This window comes from Pan troglodytes, chromosome 2 (assembly GCF_028858775.2).
Source record: "Pan troglodytes isolate AG18354 chromosome 2, NHGRI_mPanTro3-v2.0_pri, whole genome shotgun sequence".
Classification (NCBI taxonomy): Eukaryota; Metazoa; Chordata; class Mammalia; order Primates; family Hominidae; genus Pan; species Pan troglodytes.
In genome coordinates, this window is record NC_086015.1 from 124,924,951 (window position 1) to 124,947,260 (window position 22,310).

General features: G+C 38.4%; 1 protein-coding gene, 1 long non-coding RNA gene and 1 pseudogene across 3 annotated transcripts in view; 1 reads left to right on the forward strand and 2 right to left on the reverse strand.

The window, feature by feature from the left end:
• HCLS1 (hematopoietic cell-specific Lyn substrate 1) overlaps positions 1-22,310 on the reverse strand; it is a 29,695-nt gene that overhangs the window by 7,190 nt on the left and 195 nt on the right. For both annotated transcript variants that reach the window (XM_009446261.3, XM_063806159.1), the window contains exons 2-6: positions 19,827-19,910; positions 18,846-18,919; positions 8,936-9,065; positions 6,295-6,405; positions 4,405-4,459 (exon numbers count right to left, since the gene is read on the reverse strand). In XM_009446261.3, coding sequence (XP_009444536.1) covers positions 4,405-4,459; positions 6,295-6,405; positions 8,936-9,065; positions 18,846-18,919; positions 19,827-19,910 — 454 coding nt within the window. The remainder of the gene's footprint in view (positions 1-4,404; positions 4,460-6,294; positions 6,406-8,935; positions 9,066-18,845; positions 18,920-19,826; positions 19,911-22,310) is intronic.
• Positions 5,365-22,300, forward strand: LOC107970740 (uncharacterized). The gene is made up of 5 exons (XR_001713571.4): positions 5,365-5,757; positions 12,010-12,157; positions 15,605-15,710; positions 18,003-18,102; positions 22,200-22,300. It is a non-coding gene; the product is annotated as an uncharacterized LOC107970740 (long non-coding RNA).
• LOC112208705 (U4 spliceosomal RNA) lies at positions 17,075-17,203 on the reverse strand (annotated as a pseudogene).

Sequence of the window (22,310 nt, forward strand, 5' to 3'; positions counted from 1 at the left end):
AAAATTCTACTCATTTACCCAGGAAAATCAAGAGGGGGGCTTGTAACCTGTTCCATATTTGATAGGGGGAAATTTTGCTTATGAGACTTGGAAACTCCAAGCCTACATCTGAGTGTAGAATGCAAATACACATTTTTTTTCCACTTATGTGATGCAGGAATTCTAAGCTGAGAAATTAACTAAATACTGACCCAGGAAAATATACATTTTGGAAGAGTAAGCATAAGAAAGATGGCATGAATATGAGATAAAGTGATCTCAAGACAAAGTGCATTCTAAGAGACAAGAAAGACATGCTCCAATGATAAAAGAACAATACCTTTCATCAGGAGTATGTATGCTGGCATAAACCTATTCACAGAACCAAAATTCATGAAGCTCTCAAATAAAAGAAAAATATAAAAAACCGGGTGTGGTGAATGCCTGTAGTCCCAGCTACTCAGAAGGCTGAGGCAGGAGGGTGACTTGAGCCCGGGAGTTCGAGACCAGCCTGAGAAACATCGCAAGACTCCAACACACACACACACACACACACACACACACACACACACACACAAATAATGCAAAAGCTGACAGAAGTAGAAAGAGAAATAGACAAATCTGTAATAGTAGTTGAACATTTCAACACCATTCTTTCATTAATTAATAGGTATTTTAGGCAAAAACGAATCAGTAAAATTATAGAAGATCCAAACATTATCAACTAATAAGACCTAATTGACTCTTATACAACACTATACCCCAAACTACAGAATATACTTTTTTCATGCATATAGAACATTGACCAAATAGACCATGTGCCGGTCCATAAGTCTCTAAGACAGTAAGTCTCAGTACATTTCAAAAGACTGAAATATTAGAGATCATATTCTGATCACAATAGAATTAAAGTAGAAGTCAATACCAATAAAATTATCTAGAAAATTTCCCTGATACTCAGAAAATCAATAACAGCTTTTAAATAATACACGTGTCAAAGAAGAAATTACAAGGGAAATAAGAAAATATTTTTAACTGAATGATTTTATTTTTTGTTGTTGTTGTTGTTGTTGTTGTTGTTTTTTGAGACAGGGTCTCACTCTGTTGCCCAGGCCAAAATGTAGTGGCACAATCATGGCTTGCTGCAGCCTCAACCTCCTGGGCTCAAGTGATCCTCCCACATTAGTCCCCTGAATAGCTGGGACCACTGGTTTGTGATGAATGAAAATTAAAACACACACATTCAAATATTTGTTGAATGTAGCAAATGTTTGTAGCAAATGAAGGTAGTGTTCAGAGGGAAATGTATAGCTTTTTAAGTGCCCATACGGTAAAGGAAGGCTTAAAATCAATTATCTAAGTTTCTACCTTAAGAGGCTAGGAAAAGAACAAACTAAATCAATACTAAGTAGAAGAAAAACATAATAAAGATAAGAGCAGAAACCAATACATTTTTTAAAACAAGTAAACAATAGAGAAAATTAGCAAAGCCAAAAGCTTGTTCTTTGGAAAGAGTAATAAAATTGATAAACTTCTAGTAAGAATAATTAAAAAGAGAAAAAACACAAGTAAGTAAGATCAGAAATGAAAATAGGCATTTCATATCACTAGAAATCTTACAGAAGTTAAAAAGAAGAGAATATTATAAATGAATTTATGCCAATAAACCTGACAACACAGACAAAATGAACAAATTCCTTGAAAAGCACAACATACCATAACCAACTTAAAAACCAGAAAGACTTGAACTCCATGGGAAAAAATAATAATAAAGGAAAAAAAATGTCCGTTACTATTAAGACCTCTAGAGTTGAGCCAGAAGTAGAGGCAATATTTCCCTGGATGAGGTACTTACTAAACCCAGGGCACATGAAATTCTCATAAAACAAATATCCCTCTCCTTCACTAAAATAAGTTTATAAACAAGATTACAAACCATCAAGGAAATAAATAACCATGAGGAACAGCAGATTAGTCAGAAGAAATGGCACAGCCAAGAACTGCAAATAATATAAAATATGAAAGAAACTGCAAAGTACATGTTTAAAATAATTAAACAGCTTAAAGAAGTGGCACAGGGAACCGTAATGAAACCATAATGTCTTATGGAAAATGAATCAGCAGATGTGCAATAGAACCAAAAGAAACTCCAGAAATGAAAATATCTGATGTGGTGGCTCATGCCTGTAATCCCAGCACTTTGGGGAGGCCAAGGCAGAAGGATCACTTCAGCCCAGGAGTTTGAGGCCAGCCTGGGCAACATAATGAGACTTTATCTAAAAAAAGAGAGGGAAGGCAAGGGAAGGGGAGGGGAGGGGAGGGGAGGGGAGGGCAGGGGAGGGGAGGGGACGGGAGGGCAGGGCAGGGAAGGGAAGGGAAAGGAAGGGAAGGGAAGACATTTGAAAGAAAGTTTAAAATGCAATGGACAGCTTAAACAATAATGAAATACAGCGAAAGGAAGAATTAGTGAACTTAACCTGGATCTAAAGGAATAACCCAGAATGCGGCACAAGGACATAAAGAGAAGAGAGAAGAGGTATTATTCAAAGAGAAAATGCCTGAGAACTTCCTATAATGAAAGTCACATCTGAGGTTGAAAAAGGGCAGTAAGTCCCATATAGGATAATAAAAGTAGATCTAACATCCAGACACACCCTAATAATAGTGAAGAATATCAGAGACCAAAAGAAAATCTTAATTAAAAAAAACCCGGAGATATAAGACATGTTACCTACTCAGGAATGATAGTCTGGCACAAGAGAGATGTCAGAGACGATGAAATAAGATCTTCAAAGTGATGAAGGGAAAATAAAAATGAAGAATGACACAACATAAAGACATTTTTCAAAGACTGAAAGTTCTTTCATAGACTCATTAAAAGAATTATCAATGGAATATTTTAGCAAGAAGGAAATAGAAGACACAAAGGTGAAACAATGAAATACAATAAGCAATGTTGAGCTAGGAAATAGGTAAATACCTTGGTCAATTTAAATAAGCATTTACTAAGTAATAATAATGATTCATTTTTGTGGGGTTTATAAGATGGAATCAATAATAAGATGGAATAAGATGGAACCAATATACTGAACAACAACAATATGGTTGGTTAAAAAGAATGTAGTTAAAATATTCTATGTTTCCAATACACTCAGGAAGAGATTGTGATTAATTTTAAATTTAAGTCAAAGATGCATGTTAAAATTTAGGAATAACCTTCTAAAATAAAGGAATAGAATACCTTATTTTCAATCCATTAGAGAAAAAAGAGGGATTCAAAAACTTGATCAATATGGCCGGGCGCGGTGGCTCAAGCCTGTAATCCCAGCACTTTGGGAGGCCGAGGCAGGCAGATCACGAGGTCAGGAGATCGAGACCATCCTGGCTAACATGGTGAAACCCCGTCTCCACTAAAAATACAAAAATCAGCCCGGCGTAGTGGCGGGTGCCTGTAGTCCCAGCTACTCGGGAGGCTGAGGCAGGAGAATGGCGTGAACCCGGAAGGTGGAACTTGCAGTGAGCCGAGATCCAGCCACTGCACTCCAGCCTGGGCGACAGAGCCAGACTCCGTCTCAAAAAAAAAAAAAAAAAAAAAAAAACTTGATCAATATTATAGAAAGCGATCATGGAGAAAAAGAGAAGCAAGTGCACAGTGGGTTTAAAAAGCATATAAAATAGGGCCGGGCACGGTGGCTCACACCTATAATCCCAGCACTTTGGGAGGCCGAGTCGGGTGGATCACGAGGTCAGGAGATCGAGACCATCTTGGCTAACACAGTGAAACCCCGTCTCTACTAAAAATACAAAAAAAAAAAAAATTAGCCAGGCATGGTGGCAGTCGCCTGTAGTCCCAGCTACTTGGGAGGCTGAGGCAGGAGAATGGCGTGAACCCAGGACACAGAGCTTGCGGTGAGCCAATATGGTGCCACTGCACTCTAGCCTGGGTGACAGAGCGAGACTCCCTCTCAAAAAAATAAAAAAGTATGTAAAATAGCGGTGGGTGCAGTGGCTCATGCCTGTAATCCCAGCAGTTTGAGAGGGTGAGAGGGGAGAATCACTTGAGCCAAAAGGTTTGACACTGCCTGGGCAACATAGTGAGACTCCATCTCTACAAAGAATAAAAAATTAGCCAGGCATGGTGGTGCACACTTGTAGTCACAGCTACTCAGAACGCTGAGGTGGGAGGATCGCTTGAGCCCAGGAAGTCGAAGCTGCAGTGACCCATGATTGTGTCACTGCACTCCCGCCTGGGTGACAGTGCAAGACCCTGTCTCAAAAACAAACAAATGAACAAAAAGTAAATAAAATAGTGGTGCGCTGGGTCATGGAAGTTAAAAAGCTGATGACAACTGCTGGAAGATAAAGTCTTAGCAGAAGAGCCTGCCGGTCAGATTGCTGAGGCTGAGTGAAGTACAGTGTCCTTGCCTTTCTGAGATGTGTGCTTCTCCACTTCTCCTTTATAATCAAAGCCGACTGCTGACTACAGAGAAGAGGAGAAAGAATTGGTTAGAGTCAGAGCTGACAGGTTTTCCTCTTCCTAACCTCCCCTTACTCCTAGCCAGCCCCAGAGGTAGTTTGTAGGGGCTTCAGGCTGAGTATAGGTGTTTAATGTAGAAACAGGCTGGTATGGACACAGGATACTACAGAGCAATGAACATAGGCCCTGGACACAGACAGTTTTAGGTTCAAACCCTACATCCCCTATTTATAGTTGTTGAAGTTTAAGCATGTTCCTTTATATTACTAAGCCCCAGTCTCTTTTAATATAAAATCAGGAGAGGCATGCCTGCCTTATCTACCTCGACTGTAAAATGAGAGAAATGATCCCTCTTCATTTGGGATGTCATGAGAACTAAATGGGACAAGGTAAAGTGTCTACTTAGTTTCATTCACTAACTTAGTGCTTTTCTTCCTAACGAATCCTCACAAAAGTGAAATGTGATACCTAGAAAAGTGCCTTGTAAAGTATAAAGCACTCTGCTCATGAAGAGACATTACCCTATTCCCAGTTGATAATGCTGTGCCTCTTCTCTTTCATTACTCAATAATGGAAACACAAATATGTGGATTTTGGTGGGATAACTGCAACCAGGACAGTCTGGATCCTAGCTGGCTCTGGGACTGGACATGTTGCCCAGATACCCAACATTACCGCAGAGTTTTGGAGCTTTGTTCTCCATCTGGCTCAGGAACTATGGTTATCTAAGCAAGTCTGGGTTTTTGCATATTAAGAACTAATTAACATGTATTGTTTCTTGATTTACATGACACACTGACTGGGTGATTCCATTTGTGGCTTGTGAGCAAAAGATGTAAGAATCGGTGATTAAACAAAGGCAGGCAAGAGTGGTGCCAAGATGGAACAGGGAATTCCATCCTGATTCTAGAACACTGCATGCTCCATATTCCACTATTGCCTTCTACATCTTCCCTTAGCTTTGCAGTATGTTTTAAACTTTCCTGATTTTGTTTTTCATGGTTTTATCCCCCATGATGCAAACAATTAATGTTCTAGAACTTAGCTGCCTTAGCTTCCAATCCTTAGCTTTAAGGATTCATGTCCACCTAATTAACAACTTTTGGTAAAAACAAAGAAAAAATCTCAGCTAACTGTGAAGGAACTGTCCTCTCTCTGTGTGCAGCTGCAGGGCAGGAGACACCATTCTGCACCATAAAAAATGAGTTCAAAGAATCCGACCTAATAAGGCGTGGAACTAAAAACATCGATGAGTTATCAATCTTACTCTCCTGTCAACGTTATGATGCTGTAATCATACGGTACTTTTTTTTCTCTTTAAAACAACATTTTGTTTTGTTTTGTACAAAGGAGTCTTTAAAGATATCTGGACTTCATAGATTGATGCTAAATTCTGTAAATAGTAACCCTAATTAGTTGTTTAACTTGATTATCTGCTGCCATGGCAATAATATTTAAACTGATGAATCTGTTTTCCTAAACGGCATGAGTATTTATAAGTTTTGATGTTAAGCCAAAAGAAGAGCTTAGATGATTCTCTGTTCTATCTTCATGCATATGAGTATAATAAAAACCAGTGGCTTGAGGAATTATTCATTCAAACACACAGTTTGAGAGTCTTCTCCTATTTGAATCACTGTCTTTCAGTTCAGCATGTGGCTTCCAACATTGGCACCAAGGAACTTGCTGAGGGAGGTATCCCTGTGACGGTGTCAGGTCCTCACAGCATCCACTGTCCTGTCTTTCAACAAAGAAGCATGTGCCTCCATCCAGGGGTGATTGTGGGCAATTTTCACATGACTGGAGGTGGGTGGTTGGGAGAGAGAGTGGTCACTTACCTTGTCTGCCCTGTCCCTCTCAACTCCGTACTTGCCCCCAAAGCCTTTGGCAGCATCCGTCTGAGAAGAGTGCTTCTCCACCTCGGCAACATACTCATGGCCCACTGCACTCTGAGAAAAATCAAGGATGGAGTGAGTGAAAAGATAAAAATGACCTTAAAAAAATAAATACAGATATGGAGTGGGATGTAGGCATGTAAGAAATTCCATTCTGGGTCAGATCTATAGCCTCTGACAGTGGTGCCAAGGAATACGCGATGGGAGAGCAAGATGACTTTTTCTGGAGACCTGCTCATCCCTGTTCTTCTCTAATACCATTAGGAATCCTTCATTCTGAACACTCCCATAGGATGGGCTGGGAACCAGGGGATAGAGACAAGGTAGACAGAGCAGTGTTTAAACCAGAAACAAAAAGAGCTGAAACAAGAGCATTGTGCAGCAGAACAGAGTGTAGTGTGGGGTAGTGTGGAGGAGAGACCAAGGGGACTGACCGGACGCCATAGCCGGGATGGAATATTTCACTAGGAGAGCCAATGATTTTGTTCTAGATCTTTGCTCCTGTATGGCCATCAAAGTTCAGAAGTGAACTCTGAGCTTTATACACTATGTAATGTAGGACATGTATACAAAAAAAATCACTAAATACACAGTAAAGAAAATAATAAAGAGAAGTTGCAACATAGACATAATACATAAACATTTAAATGCAGCAAATAATTTTAAAACATATTTTTTCCTTCTCCACTTGTGCTCCCTGTCTTCTTGGTCTAGGAGTTACAATGTGGTTGGGGCTACAACAGGCCAGCAGTTCTAATATCTTGGCTCTTATTTTCTGCCATGTATATCTTATGTGTTGAGATCAGAAACATTTGATACAAATAATATGTGGACATTATATTTTAGACCAAATGACTACTGTACTTTTGAATGAGTTTTAACTCATGAACCAATGAATGAGTCAAAAAATATATATTTTGATCTAGAACAAAAGTATCTGGGTGTTTTAGCAAAATTTTTTAATATACTTAAATATTATATACTATATATTTATGAATAAACTATATATTTATAATATAAATATGTTATATCATATAATTATAATATATTTAAATATACATAATATAAATTTATATATTTACATTTACTTATAATTATGTAACATATATTAATAATATATATTTATAAATATATTTATAAATAATTATATAAGTATATAATATATAATGTATTTATATAATATATTAATTATATACTTGTATTAATATATAATATGTTAATTATATACTTATATATAATATATACATATATAACAGATACTATATATAAGTATATATAATATATATCTATATTATATATTATATATCATATTATAAAATATATAATCTACATTATTAATACATTATATTATATAGTAATAATATGTAATATAATGTAATATTATTATATACTATAATTAATATATAATATATATTATATTATATATAAGTATATAAAATATAATATATAAAATATAATATATATTATATTATATAAGTATATATAAAATATAATATATATTATATTATATAAGTATATATAAAATATAATATATATTATATTATATAAGTATTATAAAATATAATACATAAAATATAATATATATTATATTTTATGTATTATATTTTATAATACTTATATAATATAATATATATTATATATTAATTATAGTATAAAATAATATTACATTATATTACATATTATTACTATGTAATATAATGTATTAATAATGTAGATTATATATTATATATGATATATAATATATAATATAGATATATTATAGATTATATATACTTATATATAGTATCTGTTATATATAAGTATATAAGTATATATTATATATATTTTTATATATTTATTATATATAAATATATATTTATATATAATATATACTTATTATATATTATATATTATAAGTATATATTATATATACTTATAATATATATACACTTATATATAATATAATATATAAAATATAATATACATTATATTATATTTATAACATATATAAAATATATAAGTATATATAATAAATATATACTTATATAATTATATACTTACATATAATTGGCTCTTATAGAGCCAATTATTTTATAGCCAATTATTATAGAGCCAATTATTTATTATAGAGTCAATTATATATACTTATATATAGTTGGCTCTTATTATAGAGGTATATAATTATATATAAGTATATAATTATTTATACATATTTACAAAATATATAAGTATATATATCAATTTTTTAATGTATTATTTATTTATTTTATTTTATTTTATTTTTTTGAGACAGAGTCTCGCTCTGTCCCCCAGGCTGGAGTGCAGTGGCATGATCTCGGCTCACTGCAAGCTCTGCCTCCCAGGTTCACGCCATTCTCCTGCCTCAGCCTCCTGAGTAGCTGGGACTACAGGCACCCACCACGACGCACGGCTAATTTTTTGTATTTTTAGTAGAGATGGGGTTTCACCGTGTTAGCCAGGATGGTCTCGATCTCCTAACCTCATGATCCACCCACCTTGGCCTTCCAAAGTGCTGGGATTACAGGCGTGAGCCACTGCACCCGGCTTGTATTTTTTTAAAGCAAATCTTTCCCTTTCAACTTACCTTGTCCATTCGGTCTCTTTCTACTCCAAACCGACCTCCATAGCCATGGGATGCTTTGGGCCCTGACTCCATCTCTTTCTTCTTGAGAACATCATGCTCCTCTGATACTTTGTTCCTCAGCTGGTGGATGCTGGAAGAAACCACATGACCAAGGCTCATCTATCCTAGGGAGATCAAGAAACCCATCTTCCCAGAAAAATGGAAGTCTTGAAGTCTGTCCTGTTTATTTTCAGTAATAACCTGGGCCCCCAAAATATACTAGTGATGGGTCTGGAAGTAAAAGATCAGTCTGGCTTGCATACCATAGCCTGATTTAAACTCTCCATAGGCCAATAATATTTCCTCTAGTCTGTTATTTTGCTCACTAAAATAACCTTCTGATCTTTAGTCCCATTTTTCATGTTCTTAAATATTAGAGGACAATGATACCTATATTCTGATAACTGGAAAGTTATTTTCTTTTCTGAATGGATCTGCTTTCTATCAATTAGAGGATGTGTCTCAAAAAGCAGAAAAATATTCACATACCATTGGACCTACACATTCTAGTTTTAGCAGTCTACACCAGGGAAATGATTTTAAATATGGCAAAGCTTAATGTCCTTAATGTCTAAATGATACTCATTGAAGCATCGTATATAATAGCAATAACTAAGAAACAATCTATATGACCAATGGTTGGATAATAGTTAAATAAATTGAAATACTACCTTTCACTAGTGTACCAGGAAGTCATTAAAAATAATGCTTATAAAAACACAGAACTGGGGAAATTTATGTAAACATTAGTGGTATTTTTTATGCTTTTTGGTCATGAATTAAGATCTTCTGCCCCTTCCCCCCAGGCTGATAATACCTGAGAAAACTAAGGACTAATGAAAACTAACTAAGAAAATCCACTCACAGTTATTGCTATAACACTTTAAGCCTCAAATTATCTTGATTTGAAGGGACACCTCTATCCCTAAGAGAAAGTACCACCAAAAAAAGGCATTATCTTTCTTACTTCACACCCACTTCCATCTTTACCATGAAGGTGACTGCAACAATTAAGAGGGCAGAAAGCCATCTTGGCCAACCTCTTTGGCTTGAGGATATGAAGTGATAGCTCAGCCCCACGTGACAATCAGATCTGTTATTTGGACACATATAAGGATCCGGGGATTCTTGGAAACATTTGGGCAAGAGAACCCTAAATAAGAAATTTGACTTTCTGCAGCAAGCAATGAGGGTTTAGGGTATTAAGATAGTGATGTTAGATGGTGAGCTGGGACTTTACCAGCTCAGGACAACCAGACACATTGGTTATACGTAGAATGGCTGTCTCACAGCAGAAATTGTCTTCTTTTAAGGAAGAATAGATCCATCTGGTGGCCTTTAGTGGATAATTCTACCAAATGTCTTTTTAAAAAGCCTTCTCAGCTTTAGCCGCAGTTAATTTTAGAAAGCTGGCTACGAACCAGATGAAATTAAGCCAAGTGCTGGAAGAATCCCCTGTTCCCATGCCTCCTCTAAACTCTCTGGCAGCGTTGAAAGCAGAGATCTTGTGTTGTCAGTTCAACACCAACACTGTGTCATAAGCTACTAGTACCAAGGACATGTAAATGCCTGCCCAATATCTTCCAACTGAAGTATTCAGATGAAAGATGAAGAAAATGGGGCCAAAATTTACTTTCAAATGGAAAAAATCTGCAATTTTTTAATGAATATAATAATTGTTAAATGGGTTATAACTATATTATAGTTAAAACAAGTTTTTAAAAGGGATTAGAAAATGATACTCAGAAATATTCATCTAAAGGATAACAGAAAAACTAGTCAGGGGATCATACCAATGATATAATTTGAATGAAATTGTTGAGGCCCAAAGAAAACAGACTTCTTTAGGTTATAGTGGAAGTCATTCTAAACAGGTCTTTATTATTATTATTATTATTGAGACAGAATCTTGCTCTGTCGCCCAGGCTGGAGTGCAGTGGTATGATCTCAGCTCACTGTAATGTCCGCCTCCCGGATTCAAGTGATTCTCTTGCCTCAGCCTCCAGAGTAGCTGGGATTACAGGCATGCATGTCATGCCCCGCTAGATTTTGTATTTTTAGTAGAGACAGGGTTTCACCATGTTGGCCAGGCTGGTCTCAAACTCCTGACCTCAAGTGATCCTCTTGCCTTGGCCTCCCAAAGTGCTGGGATTACAGGCGTGAGCCACCACGCCTGGCCTAAACAGGTCTTAATTACATCATTCCTTCATTTTATAACTATTAACTAAACAACTTTTAAGTGTGAGGTACTGTTAGGCTCTGAGGACACAAAAATGTTTTATGTATGGAGATAGAGGACAGCTAGAAGAGATAGAGAGGAAAACAAAAAATTCCAATTCAATATGCTGTGTTGTGCCTAAGAAACTTTTGACATATTAACTCTCAGATATCCAATTTAAGTTTTAAAAGACTTTGTATTGATAAAGCAATGCAGTTTATGTGAACCAAGCAAAATGTAGCACCTCAAAGATGACTCATTCCTCAATCTGTGTTTGTTTTTTATAACAAAACTAAAAGCACAAATGTGAGTGACTCAGAATGTAAGGTTTTTATTCACAGATGACCTGATCATGTATGTAGAAAATCCTAAAGAATTCACACAAAAAAAGCTACTAAAGCATTGTGCATTTGGCTAGGTCACAGGATACAAGGTCATTATATCAAAATCAATTGTATTTTTACATACTGGCCATAAACATTTGGAAACTGGAAGTTAAATATAAATACATGAAATAACATGAAACATTTTAGGATAAACTTAACAAAGTATGTGCAAGACCTAAACACTAAAAAATATTTCTGAAAATATTAAAGAAGATCTAAATAAATGGAGAGATATCCCATGTTCATGGATTGGAAAACTCAATATCATTAAGATGTCAGTTCTCCCTAAAATGATCTATAGATTCAATGCAATCCCAATCAAAATCTGAACAGGCATTCTTGTAGGAATTGACTAGTGAATTGTAAATTTTATGTGAAAATGTAAAGTCCTGGAATAGTAAAATCTTTTGTTTCTTTTTTTTTTTTTTAAGGAGAGCAAAGTTGAGGACTACATGATTTCTTGACTTATAAAGCTACAATAATCAGTGCAGTATGGTATGCTGTCAGGGTAGAAAATAGATCAACAGAACAGAATAGAGTCCAGAAATAGACCCACATGTATGTGGTCAAAGATGCCAGGTAAGTCAATGGGAACAGAATACTCTTTTAATATTGTTGAACAACTAAATAATCACACGGAGAAAAATGAACCTCAATCTTGACCTCACACTGCACAGAAAAGTCTACTTGAAATGGGTCATAGACTTAAATGTAAAAGCTAAAACTGTCAGTCCTTTAGGACAAAACATCAAAGAAAGTCTTCACAACTTTGGGGTAGGTAAATATTTCTTAGACACATAAAGCATTAGCCCCATAAATTTTTTTTCAATAAATTAGACATCATCAGGATTAAGATCTTTTGCTCTTAAAAAGATGCCATTAATAAAATGAAAAAGTGGCCAGGTGTGGTGGCTCACGCCTGTAATCTCAGCACTTTGGGAGGTCAAGGTGGGTGGATCACAAGGTCAGGAGCTCAAGACCAGCCTAGCCACTATGGTGAAACCCAGTCTCTACCAAAAATACAAAAATTAGCTGGGCTTGATGGTGGGCGCCTGAGTCCCAGCTACTCAGGAGGCTGAAGCAGCAGAATCGCTTGAACCCAGGAGGCAGAGGTTGCAGTGAGCTGAGATCATGTCACTGCACTCCAGCCTGGGCAACAGAGCAAGACTCCATCTCAATCAATCAATAAAGTGAAAAAGCAAGTTATGTTCTGGGAGAATACACTTGTAAAACACATATTTCACAAAAGACTTACATCCAGAATATATAAAGAACTTTCAGCAACTTAATAAAAAGACAAACAACTCACTTTAAAAGTGAGAAAAAGATGTGAACAGATACTTCATAAAGAAGATATATGAAGATATATGAATGGCAAATGAAAATATACTCAATAAAACTGGTCATCAGAGAAATTCAAATTAACTTAAAAGAGTGGTTAAGTTGGTTTTGTTGTTGTTGTTGTTGTTTTGTTTTGTTTGTCTTTTAGAGAGGATCTCAGTCTGTCACCCAGGCTGGAGTGCAGTGGGGCAAACATGGCTCACTGCAGCCTCAACCCCCTGGGCTCAAGTGCTTCTCCTGCCTCAGCCTCCTGAATAGCTCAGACCACAGCCAGCCAATTTTTAATTTTTTTGTAGACTCTGAATCTCTCCACGTTGTCCAGATGGTCCTGAACTCCTGCGCTCAAGTCATCCTCCTGCCTTGGCCTCCTAAAGTGCTGGGATTACAGGCATGAGCCACTGCACCCAGCTAAATTTAAAAATACTAACAATAACAAATGTTGACAAAAATGTGGAGCATCTGAAACCCACACATTACTGGTAGGAATGAAAGAGGGTAAATTCCCTTTGGAAAAGAGTTTGAGAGTCTCTCAAAATGTTTAACATACACTTATTATATGACTCAGCAATTCTACTTCTGGCAATTTCCCAAGAGAAATAAGGATATGTCAACAAAAAGATTTGTACCCAAATGCCCATGACAGTTTCATTTGTAATAGATCCAAATTGTCAATAATCCAAATGTCTATTGACAGGATAATGAATAATAAAACTGTGACATATCCATACAATGGGACACTACATGACAATATAAAAGAACAAAAGACTTATATACACAACACCATGGATAAATCTGGAAAACATTATGCTGAAAGAAGACAACACAAAACAATACATTCTATATTATTCTGTTTGCATGAAATTCTATGCCAGACAAAACTAATCTATAGTGACAAAAAGATCAGTACGGGCTGTATTGACTGCAAAGAGGTGCAGGGAAATTTTCATGGTAATAGATATATTCTATATCTTGATTGCATTGGTGGTTATATTATATATATATAGTCAAAACTCATTGAACTATTTGCTTATAATGATTAGGTATCAATAAATTTAATTTTTGCCTGGGCATGGTGGCTTACACCTGTAATCCCAGCACTGTAGGAGGCCGAGGCAGGCGGATCACTTGAGGTCAGGAGTTCAAGACCAGTCTGGCCAACATGGTTAAACCCCGTCTCTACTAAAAATACACAAATTAGCTGGGTGAGGTGGCACATGCCTGTAATCCCAGCTACTCGGGAAGCTGAGGTAGGAGAATCACTTGAAGCTGGGAGGCAGAGGCGGAGGTTTCAGTGAGCCGAGATCGTACCACTGCACTCCAGCCTGGATGACAGAGCGAAACTCCGTCTCAAAAAAAACAAAGTTAATTTTTGAAAAATAATAAAGTGAAGAAAACATTAAATGAAAGAGACTTTGGGCACTCATAAAGAGGTTTGTTTATGAAGTGACTGTAGTATTATTAAGGCCAACTTATCAAGTACTTTGTCACTGTAAACAGAATAGCAAGCAGCCTTAGGGAATTGGCAATAGCTTAGTTCATGGGAATTTGCATTTCATTTCAACAAAAGAATTACGGACATGACGATATTATGTTTATTAGACAAAAACAATATATTGGTTAAGATTTCAGCCCATGGAGTCGGACTGAGCCGAATTCAAATTACTACAGGTTGACTATCCCTCATCCCAAACGCTTGGGACCAGAAGTGTTTTGGATTCAGGATTTTTTCAGGTTTTAGAATATTTGCATATACATAATGAGATATCTTGGGGACGAGACCCATGTGTAAACAGGAAATTCATTTATGTGTCATATACACTATATTAAGGAAGGTATTAAAGAAGAACTAAATAAATGAAGGTAACTTTATTTTTCCCTTGGGGATGCTGGAAAAACTGTTGTGCACCTGTATTTTGACTGAGACCCATCACATGTAGTCAGGTGTGGAATTTTCTACTTGTGGTATCATGTGGGCTTTCAAAAATTTCAGATTTTGGAACATTTTAGATTTTGAACTTTTGGATTAGGGATGCTCAACCTGTATCTCTGTATCCTCGGACAAATTGCTAAACATTAATATATCCATTCACTTTTCTGTGAAATCAGGATGCCAACGTCATCTATGATATAGGATTGTTTTTAAAAAGTACTCTGTGTTTTGCATGACATATAATAGCTTAATATATGTTAGTCATTATTCTTAAGTTATAGCCATGGCTCTTCCCAGTACCCCTGTGAGGTAAACAGGGATGGTACTATAATCTCCAGTCAGTGCTGGAAATCAAGATAGGATGTTAAAATATTATTACTCTCCTCAGCATCATAAGCCTTTTTACAGCAGAGCTGGAATCAGTCCCTAGAGCTCCAGAATTCTATTTCTATACTCTTGGCATTACACCATTCTTTATTTCCACTTGCTATAAAATGTCAGGGCACAAGAAGAGGACAGGGCCACTGAGGCAGACATCCTACGATTATAGCTCAGTAAAGATTTAATCTAAAGGCCAGACAGGTTCCAGGAAGTGCTGAAAGATTATTCCAGAGCAGTGCCACTCAGTGTGTGGTCCACAAGCTGAACTGTTTCTGTTTCACAGGGAAATAAGAATAAAAATTGAGAATATGTGTTTAGAAACTTTTATAGCAATTTGACATAGTGATTTTATTCCTTTTCTTTTTCTTTTTTAGAAATGGGGTCTCACTGTTGCCCAGGCTGGAGTGCAGTGGCTACTCACAGACACAATCCCACTACTGATCAGCACTGGAGTTTTGACCTGCTCCATTTCTGACCTGGGCAAGTTGACCCCTTCTTAGGCGACCTATGGTCCCCTGCTCCTGGGAGGTGGGAGGTCACTATATTGATTCAGAATTCAGCGTGGAGACCCAATCAGCATAGAGCACTATAGCCCAGAACTACTGGACTCAAGTGATCCTCCTGCCTCAGCCTCCTGAGTAGCTGGGTCTATAGGCACAGACTAGCATGCCTGACAACATCGTGATTTTATATCTGTTGAATTTAAAAATAAAAACTGTGTTTGTATTGTCTATGTTATTTTTAACCATTTATTTTTCCAGAAACTTAATTGTATTTTATTTTACAAAAGTATCAGTCTGTGACAGATCTGAAAATAAACAAACTGGTCAAGGGAAAAGACACCCTTGAGTCTTGAGAATGAATGGGCAAGAGTGGAGAAAAGAAGGTGGAGAGAAGGGTGATAGTTCTTGAAAACCAGGCAGTTCCTTTACAGAATGGATAAGGGATGCATAGGACCATTTGAATTATTCACTGAATTACCAAATTACTATCCAAACTAAATTTATTCAAGACAGACCTAAAAAGAGACATCACGGTGTGGGGAAGGTAGTAAGATTAGTAAGAACTGCAACCACTTCCTTTTCCTGCTTTTAGTCGTCTCAGCTCTACAGCTACTGTTTTGTTTTGTTTGTTTGTTTTTTGTTTTTTCATTTTGGGATCTGTCAGTGTTAGCATCTACAGCTACTGTTCTCCTCTCCAATTTCCCTCTCCTTTCCAAGGACCATGGTGATTCCCATCAGATGTTAAAGACTGACTTAGCCCACACTAACGAGAGGGAATCCCCAAATAGTGGGGACTTACTACTGGAAAGTCCTCTAGAGGTCTTTTTGATCCAGATGGGCAAAATGAGAATCAGAGAGGAAAAGGGACTTGTCTAAAGCCACCTGGCCTGTTACCAGCAGATACCAGGCTTTCACTCCTTGATAACCTGGGTAAATGGGAGATGAGCGAGATTTTTTTGTCAATATCTCCATCGTTTATTCTATCTGATAGATTCAGTTAGGTTAACAAGGAAATGTGCAGGGTCACCATGTTGTACCACTCCAGGCAGCACCCGTCAGAGTGATCTGTGTATAGGAGTTGTGCAATCCAACAGTCCAGGTAGACACCACTTAGGAGAAAAAAGGGCTGTTGTCTGTTTACATGTTTGTTAGATTTTAGAAAGGAAATCTGATTAAACTAACCTATATTAACAGGAAACAAAACTAACATCACTGAGCTGCTCAGAAGTGCTAAGTACTGCATTAGACATTGGCTATCCCATTGACCTGTAACTATACATCTTCAGGGTGGCTATTTTTTTTTAAGTTATTTCATTTTTTTATGAGGGTTGCTTGCTCTTTTTTTTTTTTTTTTTGCCAATGCCTACTATATTGCAAGTCGTCATGGCGGAGTGTTGGGAAGTTTTCAATTAGCAATAATCACACCTCGGATAAACCTCATTGGCTACAATACCACCAAAGGGAAGAAGTGTGCATCCTCATCTGGATAATTCCCAGAATACCAGCGTTGAGTGGCCTTTATTCAGAAAAGGAAAAGGGTCTTGTGTTTTTTTTTTTTTTTTTTTTTTGATCTATGAGTCTATAGAGGGGTATCACAGAAGCTTCCTGAATGACCCTGTTCCATTGTTTCAATCTTTTTCCAGAATGGCATGGTTTAAGAATAATATTCATTATAGCTACTTCATTGAAACCATTTATTTATTTATTTATTTATTTATTTATTGAGACTGAGTCTCGCTCTATCACCCTGGCTGGAGTGCAGTGGTGCGATCTTAGCTCACTGCAACCTGTGCCTCCTGGGTTCAAGAGACTCTCGTGCTTTGGCCTCCTGAGTAGCTGGGATTACAGGTGCCCACCACCACGCCCGTCTAATTTTTGTATTTTTAGTAGACACAGGGTTTCATCATGTTGCCCAAGCTGGTCTTGAACTCCTGACCTCAAGTGATCTTCCTGGCTTGGCCTCCCAAAGTTTTGGGATTACAAGCGTAAGCCACCATGCCCGGCCGAAACCATTTATTTCTGCAGTTGTAGAAACTTGTGCCAGGCTTTCACAGTATGTTGCTTGTGCAATGTGGTCATCCACTGACACTTTTTAAAATCTAGAGGTAAAAACACTGCTTTTAGGGTGCAGTAGGGGGAGTTAAAAATGGAGCTTAAAACTGTATTAATCTTGCCATTTTGTGTGTAGTTGTTGAATTTTTGCTTGTTACACTATTTATTGTGTCGACCTTGCTACTAATGTTTGACATTCTGATACTATCCAAAGCAGATGGTCCTGGTTAGATGATCCTGAATCATCCGTGGAAGAGAGAAGGGGATCTCTCAGCCTGAATGTATGACATATCCCACAGAAACCCCTGGATATGTCTGTAAGTTCCTTTTATCTTCTGGTATCGGAGGGTTTTGTTTGTTTGTTTGTTTCTGGTAAAATGCATATGGGGCTATAATCTTAAAGATCCCTGAACATCGTTGCCAAAATAGTTTTTATCAACAGGTTTTCCAAGTGTTACATTTCTTCATATTACCATTCATGGCTTCCAACTTCTGTCAAATAGCTAAGTACAAATCTGTATTTAAAAAGTTATTTGGGCCAGTTATGGGAGCTGAAGTGGCCTCTTTTTATAGCATTTATTCTGAGTTCTTCACCTTGACATTTTACTGAATTGTTCTTAGTTCATCTGAAGGAAGTCACCCTGAATTCTAAATACATATTTACATTTATCTGAAGAGATAGATAGGAGATAGATGATTGCCAGGTAAATAGATAGAGAGGACCTTAGTATTTGGGCCACTTCCTCTATGAATCTCTCATGCCTTACTAAAGGAAGGGAGGCAGTTAATCCAATAGACCCACTTGGGGAAATAGCAGAGTTGTTAGGTATAAAAGATAGATAATAGGGTTGAGGAGGGTAAGAGGAGAGACATAAAATGGAAATATGCAATGACACACAGGTACACACAGGAACAGACTCTAGAAAAAAAACCAAACACAATAATACATAGACATGAACTACCCTATCCTTTTCCTCCCTCACCTTCCCCCAAGTCTCCGAGTTTTCTTTGGGCTCTTCCCATAACCCCCTTCCTTTTCTCCAGTCCTTTTGGCACCTACTTGATGTGTTCTGTGCGTCCAGACCCCTCGATGGTCTTGGCTCCCCATCGTTGCTCCTTTTCAGAGATGTCATTCTGCAAACGACAGCACGCAGTAATACATGACGGCAAGAAATGTGCCACATTGAGAAGGGCCACCCAACTGACACATGCCCTCCATGTCCCCTGTGTCCACTGCCTTCTTCAGTCTGGGTCTTTATTCACATCCCCTCTATATTTATCCCATCCTGACCCCATGTAAGAATTAAACTGGTGAGGCCAGGCATGGTGGCTTATGCCTGTAATCCTAGCATTTTAGGAGGCCGAGGCGGGTGGATCTCTTTAGGTCAGGAACTCAAGACTAGCTTGGCCAACATCGTGAAACCCCATCTCTACCAAAAAAATACAAAAATTAGCCAGGTGTGGTGGCATGCACCTGTAGTCCCAACTGCAGGGACTACTTGGGAGGCTGAGGTAGGAGAATCGCTTGAACCTGGGAGGCAGAGGTTGCAGTGAGCTGAGATTGCACCACTGTACTCCAGCCTGGGTGACAGAGTGAGACTCTGTCTCAAAAAACAAACAAGAAAACACAAAGAATTAAACTAGTGAGCTCTGAAACCTCCGTTCCTCCTCTGCCTACTTCATGCCTACCCCATCTGGTCTCCTACAGCTTTTTAATCCCCCAATTACACATGCCCAGCTTGAATCCTGGATCATGGGCCAGGGGAGACCCAGGTTCACCTGCTTCTCACCTTCAGTATAGCCTGCCATGGCCTGTCAATCACACTGTCAAACTCACACCTGTCTCTTTTCATCCCTGATACCAGGTATCGTGCATGCCCCACAGGTGACAGCCAATTGTCCTACCAATTAGTCCCAGTATGAGGGCTGTCTCAGTCCTAGAAGGCCCTTTTCCAAGCATCCTCAAAGATCACAGAGTGGCCCAGATGCCCTCCTCACCCCACCCTCTGCACTGTCCAAGCAAAGCTACTTCCAAACTCACCACAAAGTCAGGATCTGTGTCCCAATCATCACCCTGGGTCTCCACGGAAACAGACACATCATGGCCCACTACAGACTTCCACATCTGAGAGTGACCGGAGATGGGAATAATTAGGGACAAAAAAGGATCAAGAGGAGGGAAAATAGGAATGTTGAAGTCAAAATATAGCAGCCCAATATTTCCTGCCATTTTTTTTTTCTTAGAAGAAAATAGAAAATGAAGCAAAGCAAATGGGAGTTGTAGGAAGGCTTTTCTGCTCAGTTACAAGATGAGAGATGGGACTTTAATCAAGACGAACTGATGTGGGCTGGGCCCACCTGGGGCTAGAGAGAAGTCATCATGGGTGTGGGTAACACTAGGTAACCCACGAGTCAAAATTGCTGGAATTGTTCACTTGTGTCCCGAGGCCAGCCAGGCAGTGGCTGGAGGTGGTTGGCAATGAGCGGTGCTATAATATCCCTAGAATTATGGCCTTATTTCACTCAGGTTTCTATATATGATTCCTTTGTTGCTGTTGAAATACAAATTGGTTCTGCTTCTCACAAAGTGAACATGTACATCCCTCTTTACAACCTGCTGAACTACACTGAGAATTTTTCCAGCCTCTGGTCCAAGTGCTGTCCCACCTCCACCCTGAGTCTGGTCACCTCACAGCTGTGTAAGGTCAGCAGCGACAGTCGGCTGAAATTTCCACATGGAACAATGCATTGGGAAAGCATTATTTGCTGGGAATAAGTCAGTTATTACTCAATTTTTAAAAAATGGTTCAATTAATTGCTAAAGTCAAAAAATAGCATGTTTTCAAGTTGACAATTTACCGTAGAAAAGAAAAAAGAATAATATGTAATAAATCTGATTTTGAACATTAAGAGGTATTCAGTTTTTATCAACTAAATAAATGTTGCAGAAATATTTAGAGAACCCTAGCTTGGAAGGGTGTCAAACTTATTCTGCTAGGGCATTCCCAGTGTTCTAGTCGGCCTTCCGGACTATGCAGAAGGAAGAGCGGCACAGTTGCTCTGCATCTGTGGATTTGGTGTGAAGAAGTAACAACAGACAATGCTCATCTGCTGTGGTCGCCACTGAGACTTCTTGACCCTGGCAGCACTTGCTAGCTGGCAATCCTTCCCTCCTCAGACACCTCATCCCATTGGAGACCTTCCCCATGCTCTCCATTGTCTCCAAAGAGTCCCTTTACAACCACTCCTCGGGTTCTCCTGTCTCCACCTAGGCCTTCAGATTCTCCAGTTTTCTATTTCCACTTGAAAGCTCCATCTTCTCCATTGAGCAACCCCTTAAAAACCAGCCCAGGGGAAGTCTGGGTAAATCAGTTAAAGAGATGCTAAGGGGACACTGGAGAGATATTGACTGAGTTAGCCGGGAGTCATGGCTGAAAGCAGCTTGGCTTTCCCTGATGCGGTTGGAGACAGCAAAACATCCTTACTACCCCTCTGCTTCTCATCCCCTGGCTCCTGGGCTGCTGTGCAACAAAAGGACTGTTACACAGAAAACTGGAATGGAGAAGTTTCTGAAATAGTCATGAGCAATAAGGAAGCAATGAGGACTGATGGTCCCATCCTCCTTCCTGTGGCTCCTCTGAGGCCTCAGCCTGACTCTCCCATTCACACATTTTTGAAATAAAGAGTTTCTGAAATAGAGACAATTTATCTAATATCCTTGACCTATTGACCAGAAACCAGAAAGGTAAGAAGTGCTATCTAGAGGTGAGAACCAGAGAGTAATCTGGTGAGGCCTTGTTGCGATGCTGACCTCCTGCATCAAAGTACACGGACTGGGAGTCAGAAGCCCTGGCTGTCACCCCAGCTCTGTGACTAAGCCTCTGAGGGACCATCACAAGGGCATCAACAGAGTAGGTACTCATTTGCCAGGTATCAGACCAGGCGATTAAGAAATACTAACTTTAATAATTTGGCAAATCAGCAATTATCTCTGATTTTCCCAGTGGAAAATAATGAAGGGGTTAACATAGCTCATCTGTAGTCTCCTTGATTTCTGACATTCTGAGATTCTGTGATCTACGAACACAGAAACTAGCCCCAGCAGAACAATCATGCCTTCTCTTGGGCTCCATCAGCACTTGGTACTCAGTGCTAGTGTACATCAGTGACTACTTCCTGATCTGTTACATTTCCTGTGTGGGTTTGTTTCCCTGAGACCATATGCTCTTCAAGGGCAGACACTGTTTTCGTCTCCTGTGGTCCTCCTCCCAGCTCAGTACCTAGGGGAGACAGGCCTTAGTGGGTTGTAGATTGTCAGCAGAAACCAGGCAACACTTTGCTTGATGTTGGTGCTAGATGGCTCCTGAAACACTTGCCTTGGGTTTAAGCCCCTCCCTTTTGTTTCTATCTCCAGATGCTGATTTGCTACAACCACTCACAACCAGGCCTTCTGGCCATAAAAGGATAAAAGCCTACTAGTGGTGACCTTGCCCATCACCAAGGACTAAGAGCCAGGTAGGTTCCT